Source organism: Amborella trichopoda, chromosome 3, assembly GCF_054954075.1.
Source record: "Amborella trichopoda isolate Santa Cruz 75 chromosome 3, AtrichopodaSantaCruz75HAP2 v2.0, whole genome shotgun sequence".
Classification (NCBI taxonomy): Eukaryota; Viridiplantae; Streptophyta; class Magnoliopsida; order Amborellales; family Amborellaceae; genus Amborella; species Amborella trichopoda.
In genome coordinates this window covers 31,571,358-31,583,340 of record NC_142338.1, presented here as the reverse complement: position 1 = coordinate 31,583,340, position 11,983 = coordinate 31,571,358, and the positions used below count along the sequence as shown (strand labels likewise).

The 11,983-nt window shown below is 31.7% G+C and overlaps 1 protein-coding gene across 2 annotated transcripts; it reads right to left on the bottom strand.

Moving 5' to 3' along the window:
- Positions 1-8,375: 8,375 nt before the first annotated feature.
- LOC18426770 (uncharacterized) lies at positions 8,376-9,947 on the bottom strand. Of its 2 annotated transcripts, XM_088860517.1 has the most exons (3): positions 9,876-9,947; positions 9,520-9,767; positions 8,376-8,849 (listed from the first exon to the last, which is right to left on the bottom strand). In XM_088860517.1, exons 2-3 carry the CDS (start codon positions 9,745-9,747, stop codon positions 8,631-8,633), a joined length of 447 nt encoding a protein of 148 aa, XP_088716643.1. In that variant the 5' UTR covers positions 9,748-9,767; positions 9,876-9,947; the 3' UTR covers positions 8,376-8,630. The 2 variants fall into 2 exon arrangements, with proteins under 2 accessions (XP_088716643.1, XP_006833478.1); XM_006833415.4 differs by having other exon boundaries at positions 9,520-9,898.
- Positions 9,948-11,983: the final 2,036 nt, after the last annotated feature.

Sequence of the window (11,983 nt, the reverse complement as noted above, 5' to 3'; positions counted from 1 at the left end):
ATTTTCTTTTTCAATTCGAAAGCTTCAGATATAAAGGTGTTATAAGTTACGACATTTGACGGAGAGAAAGAGGGGTTTGGGGAAACACAAAGGAGAGAGAGAACGAGAGACAGAGAGGGAGAGAGAGAAAGAGGGAGACACACACAGACACAAAGAGAGAGAGGGGTTGATGAGTAACATGGGAGAGAGGTAATACGAAAGGAGATAGAGAGAGTTGGGGTAATACACGAAATAGATAGAAAGAGAGAAGGGGTTTGTGGGAGAGTGAAAGAGTGAGAAGTTTGGGGATGGGAGAGAAAATGTAGGTTTAGAAATGCTTGTTATTTTATAATTTGTTTGGATTAAAAAAAAATATTAAAGTGGAAAAAAGTTAGTCTACTGTTTTAGAAGATATAAAACCTAAAATATCTATCCTCAAATATGTGTTTTGAAATATTGAGTCATGGAGATATGAAACTTAAAAATAAGAGATATATATATTTCTTCTTTTAAATAAGATAATTATGTTTTTGTAGAAAGCACTACTAATGGAAGCATACTGCAGGAATTTTAGAAGAAGACATGCCTTCCAATAATCATGTAAATCACACCAAATATTTATACGATCTCGTTTGGATAGGAGGAAATTAAGAATTTTAGATATTTAAAATCTAAAAAAATCTATAGATTTTCTATATCAAGGATTTTTGTCATGGATTCCTCAAATATTTTGTTTGAATAATCTTTTGTTTGGATAAACCATATAAAATCCATGGATTCTTTACAATCATTTCTATGTTCATTTGTTTGGTAACAAAATTTGTTACAATTTCTCTATCTAAAATTTTAATATACTCTATCTAAAACTAAAAATTTGGGATAGCCTCTCTCTAAAATTTGATATGGTTTTTCTCTCTAAAAATTTAATATAATTTCCATCTAAAACTTAAAATTAGAAATTATGTTTCTAAAAATTTTCACATAATTTCTCTCTCAAATTTTCAAGTGCTTTATCTCTTTAATATAGTTTCTCTCTAAAATTTTAAGTTACCCTCTCTCTAAACTTAAAATTTGAGATAGTTTCTCTCTTTAAAATTTTTGAGATAGTTTCTCTCTCATAAACTTTTAAGTACTTTCCTTGTGTAAAATTTGATATAGTTTTTCTTTTTAAAAATTTAAAATACTTTCTCTCTCGACAACATAAAATTTGTGATAGTTTCTCTCTCTAAAATTTTGGAGATAGTTTCTCTGTCTAAAATTTTAAGTAGTTTTTCTCTCCAAAATTTGATATAATTTCTATTTAAAAAAGTGTAGTATATTTTCTCTCTCTAAAACTTAAAACTTGAGATAGTTTCTCTCTCTAAATAATTTGAGATATTTCCCTCTCTAAATATTTTCTAGCAATTTCTTTTCTAAAATTTATAATAGTTTATTTCTCTAAAATTTTAAGAGTAATTTCTCTCTCTAAACCTTAAGATTTCATATAGTTTCTCTCTCAAAATTTTGAGATAGTTTCTACCTCTAAAATTTTAGATACTTTATCTAAATTTTGATATAATTTCTCTATTTAAAAATTTCAGATATGTTATCTTTTTAGAAATTGATATATTTTTTCTCTCTAAAATTTTAAGATACTTTCTTTCTATAACCTAAAATTTGATGTAGTTTCTCTCTCTAAAATTTTGAGATTGTTTTTCTCTCAATAAAATTTTCAGGCACTTTCCATCTCTAAAACTTGATATAATTTCTATATCTAAAATTTTAATATACTTCTTTTCTCTAAAACTTAAAATTTGATATATTTTCTCTCTCTAAAAACTTTGAGATATTTATCTTTCTAAATAATGTTAGGTTGTTTCTCTCCCGAAAAGTTGATATAGTTTCTATCTTGAAAATTAATATACTTTCTCTCTCTAAAACTTAAAATTTGAGATAGTTTCCCTCTTTAAAAAAATTGAGAGAGTTTCTATCTCTAAAAAGTTTTAGGTACTCTCTAAAATTTGATATAGTTTCTCTCTCTAAAATTTTAAGATGCTCTAAAACTTTAAATTTGAGATAGGTTTTCTCTCTAAAAAATTCCATATACTATCTTTAAATTATACTCTCTTTAAAATTTAATACAGTTTCTCTCTAAAACTTAAAATTTGGGATTAGTTTATCTCTCTGGAAATTTTGAGATAGTTTTTCTCTTAAATTTTTTAAACACTCTCTCTAAAATTTTATTAATTTCTCTCTAAAATTTTAACATACTTTCTCTCTCTAAAAGTTAAAATGAGAGATAGCTCTTTGAAATGTTTTTGAGATAATTCTCTCTTTAAAATTTTTTAGGTACTTTTTCTCTCTAAAATTTTCATACCTACCAAATGTGCCCTATGTTTATGAAAGAAAGACTAATATGATCTTGTTGGGAAATATATATTTTTATTTATTTATTTTCACCTTTTTTTCTTTTGACAAACATCACTTACAAGTAGTCTTATTATAATTACTCTTTGCTTCAATGAAAATAAAACCAACAAATCCAACATATTAAAACGTTGATGCCACTAAACCAATTTTCTTTAAACAAATAAAATAAAAACTACTTGTTATGCTTAGGAATATAAAGACAATATAATTAAATATGCAAAAAACAAAAAGAGAATACCAGACATTGCCTCAACCGGCACATTACACCCCACACTGAATCACTACCATCTGATGATGCGGGATCAACAATCAACTTTCAATCTCAACTGAAAAAACAAGTCTAGGCCAAGCCCTCCAATGGAACTATGAACTCCTCATGATCACAAAAACAAACTTAAGTCCGAAAACCCTCAAGATCTAATCCAAGTAAGATAGCATGTTCTTATTACAAGGTTCATCAAGGCATGATAAGAGAGAGCTTCATCTAGGTGGGGCGTGCCCCCTATTGCTACCAAGAAAGAAAGAGAAATACTTAGAGAGAGAAGAGAGATTTTGGTGTAGAGCTTTTATAGGCAAGCAGTCATCTATTTATAGTGCGAAAATATGATTAAAGTTTTTTAAGGTTTTCATAGTTTTCTTCTTTTTGTGAGATTGAACATTAACTATTGATTTTGGATGACCTGTTGGATGAGAGATTTGAGCCCTCCATTCTATAAATGGGCCATCACATTATTGAAAGGTGTTAAAACATTTATCTCCTTTTTCTAAACCATTTTCCCATCAATAAAACTTAAATAAAATAATTCTAAGTATAATATTGTGCATATCAAAATAATGCACAAGTTTCTCATGTTTTCCAAAAATTCATTCAAAGTTTCCTCAAGCCAATACCTTTCTAAAACTCATGGCAACTTGATCTACAAGCCAAAACCACTTATCACAAAAAATAAAAAGCTTATAAATGGGTGGGGCGTGCCACCCATGAGAAGATCTCATGGGCCCTACCATCTAGGCCATGGTGGGCCCATGTGCATAATGGGCTTCCATGCAACTTTAAATATTTTTAAAACTCAATAAAATAAATTCAGAATTTATTTGAAAATTTAAATCAATAAAAAATCAATATATTTGATTTTATAAATCCAAATTTGATAAATAAAATATCTATAGGTCTAGAAAAATTCAAATAACAATTCTAATATGATATATATATAAAATAAAACAAACATAATTAAATTCATTAGATGAAAAAATGATCCATATGGTCTAGAAATGAAATAAATAAAACACTAGAGCACTCTACCTTCAATTGTGGACAACAACCTACACTTGCTTTAATCAAACCGACCCAGTGCTTCTCATGACCCACAGTTCATATAAGAGCTCATTAGTGGGTCACTAAAGTCTGACCGACGTATCAAGTTGTCGTAATCCTAAATTTGGATGTCAGATTCTCCCCTAGAGACGTACCAATGTCACGTAAATATGATGCAAAGACAACTCCTATGGTGCATAGAGGTATCTCTCGCACTGAAAGATAGTAAACGATTATCATATATGTATGCCATGTGATTCTGATGGTATATGAAATGAAGCTTTGACCTTCGTCTCTGAAGGCTACCATCATACACAAGAGTCACACATCCCTCGACTCACTCATCTGAGATATTCCGACCTCATCAAAAAATGACCTATTAGAACCCTTATCGGATAGTTTTCTATGCGTAAGTAAAATATGTCTTTCCCAATCAACTGGTCTAGTTCGTAAAACTCAGTTAGCTATCAACAAATATTATTTACTTAGTATTCACAAAGGACCACACTCCTACTGAGTTCATATTCTATTATATCAAAATGTTTTATTACAAGTACTCATAAGGTTTTTAATGGCTACATTCACTTAACAGTTTCAGGTCAAAGAGAATCCATGGGCTTTAAAAATTAAAAAAAAACAGATTTTGATATGAAAATGAAACCATAAAAAAATTAGACAATTTTCCAAAATTTAATTTCCATAAAATTTAATATCGTAACCATTGAACAAACCAAACGATAGATTTCAATAATATCCCAGATATTAAAATCCAAGCCATAAACTCTATATGCCTAAACGGACGAGGAAAAAGTTTATACAAGGTGTGAAACTAAAGTAAGGTGAATGTTAAAAACCCTCCAATTGATATTTTTACATCGTTTTTACCTTGACATGTGATATATGGATATAAAAAATTCATTTCAAACCCTGAAAATAGTACATTTATAAATAATATTAAATTCATTTCAAACCTTAAAATAGTACATTATAATATTATTTTAATAATCCATTTTCAATATTTTTAAATGTTTATAGATCTACTTTATTTGTACCATTTTAAAAGCTCTAAAATTTCACGGATAGGACAAAATAAATTTCTAAGCTATCACTAAAACATCTTTTACTTAGACTTGTACCTTACTCAAATTGTTTAAAACTGATACCTTATACAAACGGCACCCTTTATTAAAAAATAAAAGTGCATTTTGCATAAGGTTGCAACTCTAAATAAGCAAGACATGAGGCACGTCCAAAATTTATTAAGCATAAAAAAAAAATGTATTCTTTAGTGCCGAAAACACCTAGGATGGAACGAGAATCTAGTTTTATTATTATCATCTTTCCAGCTTTATTGTTAAGATTTACATGAATCGTGTTCTTCTATTCTTATATCTCAAAGGCCATACTCATGTTTCTCTATTTATATCTCAAAAGCCGTACCTTCAATTAGATCAACAATAACAAAAATTAATTCTATAAATACATGAAAATAGATAGTCCACATAATATTTTGCAAGATACACTATTTTTTAAAATTAAAATCTTTTTTTTCCGTACAAATATATCTTATTGTCTAGATAATCAATATATATTTTATTGTCAAGATAATCAATAAAATGTTAATATCGAAACCGCTTTTTCAAAAGATTTTTGAGGTCCATCTTAATTTTATATTTTAAGGCGTCAATCTTATATAAACTTACTCATAAAAATCATTTTTTTATTGAATAGTATATAATGAAACTATTTGCCTTTACAAGGTGGATCATTGGATGTGAAATTTTTACAAGGTGGATCATTGTGAAATTGAGTGGCTACATGCATTTACCTCAAAGTTCAAAATTTTTTTTCTCCAACTTTATGAGACACCCAAATGGTTGTCAAACGTAAATGATCCTATTGTGTACAATACCCTTTTTTTATATATAAAAAATTGTTTCATACTGGCTCAACATATACAGTTAAGTATAAAGCATCCATCTTTAAGATGGATGTAAATAGATAGTCCACCTAAAAACATTTAAAAGTAACAGTCCAAATGTTCTTTTAATAAAATTATTATTTTTAAATTTAAAAAATTTATTTATTTTTCATATTCATGATTTTTATGTTAAAAATTACATCTCCTTAAAAACTAAGTCCAAAAATCCATCTCAAAAACAAAATTTTAAGACGCGCCTCATTCCTACATGTACCCTTCCTTTCATATACTATTGGCAAAGCCTCATTCCTATATGGACTAGTTCCTTTTATATAACTGTTGGCAAATCTGCGTTTAGTTCGGCGATTTGTTTACTTATATGCTGTTGACAATACTACCGCACCAGACACTCAAGCCACCACCACTCCACAACCCAATCTATAAGTATAACCCTGCGTCCACCACCAATCCTCACGCTATTACCCATCACCATCGTTTTTTATGCCATTACCCGTCACCATCAATTTTTGAAAATTGGGTTATGTGATCATACACGATATATAACTTTCAACCTCTTTTTTTTTAAATAAAAAAAAAACTTTTTACAAATATCCAATTTATAGATATTCTATATATTAAAGTTTACTCTTTTTAGTAAAATCAAATCTTAACTATTGATTTAAAAAAATTGACAGTTGATCTAAAAGATTTGCGAGATAAACAATTTAAACCATCTACTTTTTATATCTATTATTTCTTAAATATATTCTCATCAAATATTGAACTAAAAAAATATTACGCATACTTCATTAGATATCTAATTTTTATTCTTTCAATTAAAGATAAACACAAAAATTCCAAAATTTTAATATTTGTTTTCTTTACGTAAATTGGCTTCAGCCAAAATTAAAAAACCAACTAACATAATTAAAAAGCCCGCTAACATAAACGTGCCAATAGTCTCTCATGAACCCCACCCAATCAACATGATAAGCATATTTTATATAAAAATCCCACATATTTTAAGAACTATTAATTTTATTTTTAAAATTTAAAAACTCTTAATTTATTTAAAATATTTTAATTTATAAATCTAAATGATATCAAACGATCACAAAAATTCAAATAAAACATTCTAAAAATCACATAACGTAAAATTAATTCAAACTGATTAATTTTGATAAAAATTAAATCTATCTAGATTTAAAATTTTTAAATTAATTCAAACTGATTAATTTTGATAAAAATTAAATCTATATAGATTTAAAATTTTTATTAATACATTAAAACACTCCACTTTGATCACGTTCCACGCTAGCTTTCTCAATCACCAGTCCGCTGTAATCAATCAACAGTCCACTGTGCAGACTCAAAAAGTAAATTTTATTAAATTCTCCCACAGAGACAAATCTTAAATCCCCTCGCAATAATATAACCACCATTCGATGATACAAATAAATAATCTCTCAAACATAACCACAGTTCGATGATACAAATAAATAATCTCTCAAACATGCACACACGTCACCATCGATAGTAGATCACTAAATCACTACCTTGATATAACCATCTATATTTAAAATTTTAACCTTATCTGTAAAAACCAATCCCTACATCCTTCTCTATTTTATCTGGCGAGATACTTCAAGTTTTTCCGCCGACTTTTATCTCACGAGATACTTCAAGTTTTTCCGCCTATCACATCGAACCTAATCTGAATTTTAGGTCGAACCTATACTTTGAATATCGACAAATTGCATTTGCCCTACCTAAATATTAGATCGAACCTATAATCTGAATATCGATAAATTGCATTTGCCCTATTATGATTTTCCAATTGACCTACCACATAATATCCACAAAATCGCATTTGCCTATTATGATTATGATCCACGAGTCTCCTATTAAACCCAACAATTTTCCCACCACTCCTAACTAATAGGCCGCCGACCATCACTGCACACCACCGCCACCACACCATAGCCACCAACTCTTCCTCTACAATCACCAACACTTAGTGCACCTCCACCCACCACCACAGATCACTACCACTCCACCCGCTCTATCACAACTGTCACTACCATTCCAGTATCACACTATTACCTCCCTGCCCACCGACATCAAAAAAATAAAGGGAAAATGTAATCGTTTATGATTAGGAGCCTCGCCTCGCCTCACCTTGGCCTTGTCACTCTGAACTTGGACCTCTTCAAAGTCCAGCTCAGGGCCTTTGGCCCTAAAATGAAAAAAAATTAAATACCGTAAATAAAAATTCCAACAATAAAAAATTAATTTAAACTAAAACTCTAATAAATTCAAACAAGATTAAAATACTGCGACAGACCCCTTAATTTTAGATATTTTATGAACTATCAATAAATAAAATATAAAAAAAATTATGATCACAAAAAAAGGCACTCAAGCAATGTTCCAAGTACATTCAAGTAAGATCACAAAAACAATCCAACATTTCTTAAAATTCTCTAAATTTTTTATATCTTGGATTAGAAACTTCTCCAGAGTAGACCAATGCCTGAGATATTGAAAAGAAGCCTTAAACATGCTATGGTTCTTTTTATTTTGAACCCCCCCCCATCCCACAAAATTTTAACACTCCTCGAAAATTCACCGGCTACTGGAAAGAGATCAAAAGCACAAACCGCACATAAAACTACTTCCCATTCCTCTTTTTACATTCTCTCAAAAAACGAAAATTTTTGTCATTTAGGAAATCAGAGCAACGCAATATCATTTTGGATAAAATAGGGCAACACATTAAATAAAACGAACTCCACCGTCTTTAAGTACATAAAGACTGGTTTATTTATAAAGTTAAACACGATTCCCTAACACTAAACTTATCCAAGTCCAGAATTCATAAGTAATACATATAACAAGTTAAAACTCTATAATATTACAGATATTTATAGTTAAAACTTTATAATATTACGGATATTTATGTTATGCATATATATAATAGAGGGCCTTCATAGTACATGGTAATGTTCAGGCGTTGAGTTGATCCTTGTGGTGACCAGGCAGCTTTTCCTTGATCTTCTCTATAATGCCCTTCTTCTCATGCTCATGCTCATGCCCGTGAACCCCCGCCCCCGCCTCATGTCCTTGTCCTTCTGTGGTCTTGTGACCACCAGGGAGCTTTTCCTTGATCTTCTCCTTTAACCCCTTCTTCTTCCTTCGGCCCCCCATGCCATCATCCTCCGAGGACTGAAAAACCCATCAACAAAAGCTCAATTGTTGGTCCTTCACGAATGTATTACCAAAAAAAAAAAAAAAAAAAAAAAAAAAAAAAGAAAAAAAAAGAAAAAAAGAGGGAGCATAGAGACCTTCAATATTTTACAATGAAAAAAAAGACAAAAGAAAAGAGGATAGAGATCTTCAATATTTTGCAATAGAAATGTCTTCATCCTGTTAAAGTGCTTTAATTTCTAGACCGACAAAAAATTAGACTATTTGCACTTCCATTGTGTTCCAACGAGCTTTCTTAAACATAATACTAAATTATTTGCACTTCCTTTGGGTTCCTACAAACTTTCTTAAACATAATACTAAACTATTTGCACTTCCTTTGGGTTCCTACAAACTTCCTTAAACATAATACTAAACTATTTGCACTTCCTTTGGGTTCCTACAAACTTCCTTAAACATGCTTTCTAAAAAATTGCCCAAAACTTAATTTCATTACGAGTAAACACTTTTGACTCAAAATATTTCAGGATCGGCAAGGACTAATCGCACAAGCATTCTCACCTTGCCGCTTAAAACACAGACCATTTCACACCTCTCTAAGTTGTCATTTTGATTCTAATCCGTAGCAAAAAAAAAGAAAAGAAAAAAAGAATGAGAGCCAACAATTGTGAGGTAAAGAAGCACTGACGGATGAACTGGAGCTGTTAGAACGGTGAAGCTTCTGCTGCTCAGGCTGAGTGCCATGCATCATACCAGCGCCGGTTGTACCTAGCATTACGCCACCAGTACCCGTACCGGCTCCGGTGCCTGCTCCGGTGCCGGTGCCGGTGACGGTCCCACCATAATAGCCTGGTTGCCCTTGCTCATAACCGTGCTCATGCTTCTGGTATCGCTCATCCCCACGGTATTCTGCCATTTTCCTCCAAAAAATTGTACCTGATGCGAAATAGGAACTCACAAATAGATGGCACCTCGAATTACTCAATAGAAAATTCGAAAAATAAGCTTGAAACTTGATAGAAAATAGGAAAAATAAACTGAAACCTCGATAGGCCCTGCACCGAGCTGTGTTGCGGAAGATGTGAATCCGTCTATATAGGTTGAGCCGTTGTCGGATGAAGCATATCGTTAACGTCCAGAGTCCCGACACGTGACGTTGGAGAACAGGTGTCAGTTGATCATTGTGGACGTGTCGGGACGACGTTTTCAGTGTAAGGCGAGGTGTCAATGGAATTGATTATTTGAGATGGGAAATTGACAAGTGACGTCGCCATGAAAAAGGCCCTTTGTATCTTGTGATTTAGATTTGGGATGTCATGACCATGAGACCAGTTAGCAGTTTGCACTCTTCCTTATTCTTGAACGCGTTATGTGGTATGGTGGAATAGTGATATAATTGTTTGTTGGTCTTGGCTTTGGCTTTGGCTTTTGCCTGTCCTTCCCAAGGTGCATGCCAACACTATAGGGCATCGCATTCTCAATATGTTACCTATGGTTTATTTCTTGCTTTTCTTTTTTTGGTTTGGTTCTTCCATAATCATCATTAGATCATCATATATTAGAGTTTTGTTTTTTGTTTATATGAGATTTGTTGCATGAATTTTGATCCACCATTGATGCCATAAAAATCATATAATTTAATTCTTCCATAATAAAAATTTACAGCAATGATTTTAAGTGAAAATCGTATCCAAGTTTGGTTTTAAAAAAATCTTTTTCCTTTTCGTCTATTTGATTTGTTCTCGTCTCCCATTCTCTTTCCCTTTGTGCCACGATGCACGGAAAAGTTGGCGCAAAGAGATTTGGGGCTGTTGAATTGTTCCGTTAGTTTTCCCCTCTTGCTGAGAAGTGAAGCAAAGTCCTGCGGTAACAAAATGCATATAAGTTTTACGTTTGGCAAGCCACAAGTTCACGTTGTAGGAGATGTTTTGGGTCGGGAAATTTTCCATACCATCTTTTAAGGTTTAATGATTTTTAACTCTTAAAAACCTATGATCTAATCCGTCTAGAATATGTTAGTGAAAATTGATGGCATAGATGAATCCAAATCTTAGATGAGAGAGGAGGGATGCCGTGAGGCTGGTGATTGCAGAGTCCGGATTTTAAATCTCTTCAATTTTAGAGATAGAGAGAGGAGAACTATATATATTTTTCTTGCTATTGTCTTCGTCGCTCTGGCTTCCCATTTTTATAGGGAGAAGAATGACTATAATTATCTTTCTCCAACGGGTTTTTGAGAAAAGTTCTTCTCTGATCTTAAGAATATTCATCCAATGCATCCATATGAACGTTGGAGATAGTCATGGATAATTATAAACATGAGATTCCTCCAAACGCCCAATTGTAGGCTAAATCACGTGAGGCCTCATAGCCATACGTGTCAACACTCAGACAATTTGTTCAACACTCAGACAATTTGTTAATGGATCACCGATCATATCTGATGATGGCAAGTAAGTAACAGTTACTTCAGATTTCTCAATTACATCCTGAATGTAGTGGTATTGGACATTTATATGTCTCCCTTTGAAGCTATTTGCTCCACTTTGAATTAATTTAATTGTAGCTTGATTATCACAAGACATTTGAATCGGTCCGTCAATTATTTGTAGCTTCAAGTCATCTATGAAGCGCTTTATCCAGATGACAAAAGTACAAGCAGTGTTGCATGCAATATATCATGCTGCTTGTCTGTACCTAGCTATACGCCTTTGTTTCTTACTAGACTAAGAAACAATTGCCCCTCCAAAGAGGAAAACATGCCCTGAGGTAGACTACTATCGTCCTTATCCCTAGCAAAATCTGCATCTAAATATCTTATAACTTGAAGCTTATCTTCTTGAAAACACAATTTTAGATGCTTTGTTCCCTTAATGTACATTAGAATTATTTTTACCATTTTTTAATGAGTTATACCTGGATTACTTTGATATCTACTAACAAGTCCTACAACATGATTCAAATCTGGTCTTGTACATCTTACTGCATAGATCAAGTTACCAATAGCTTGTGCATAGGGAACGTTAGGCTTTTATTGTCCTTCTACTGGACAATCCTTCATAGACAACTTTATTCCCTTTTTAACAGGAGTAGACAACGCTTTACAATTTTCTATTTGAATTATTTTGAGAACAGAGTCAAGATATCTCTCT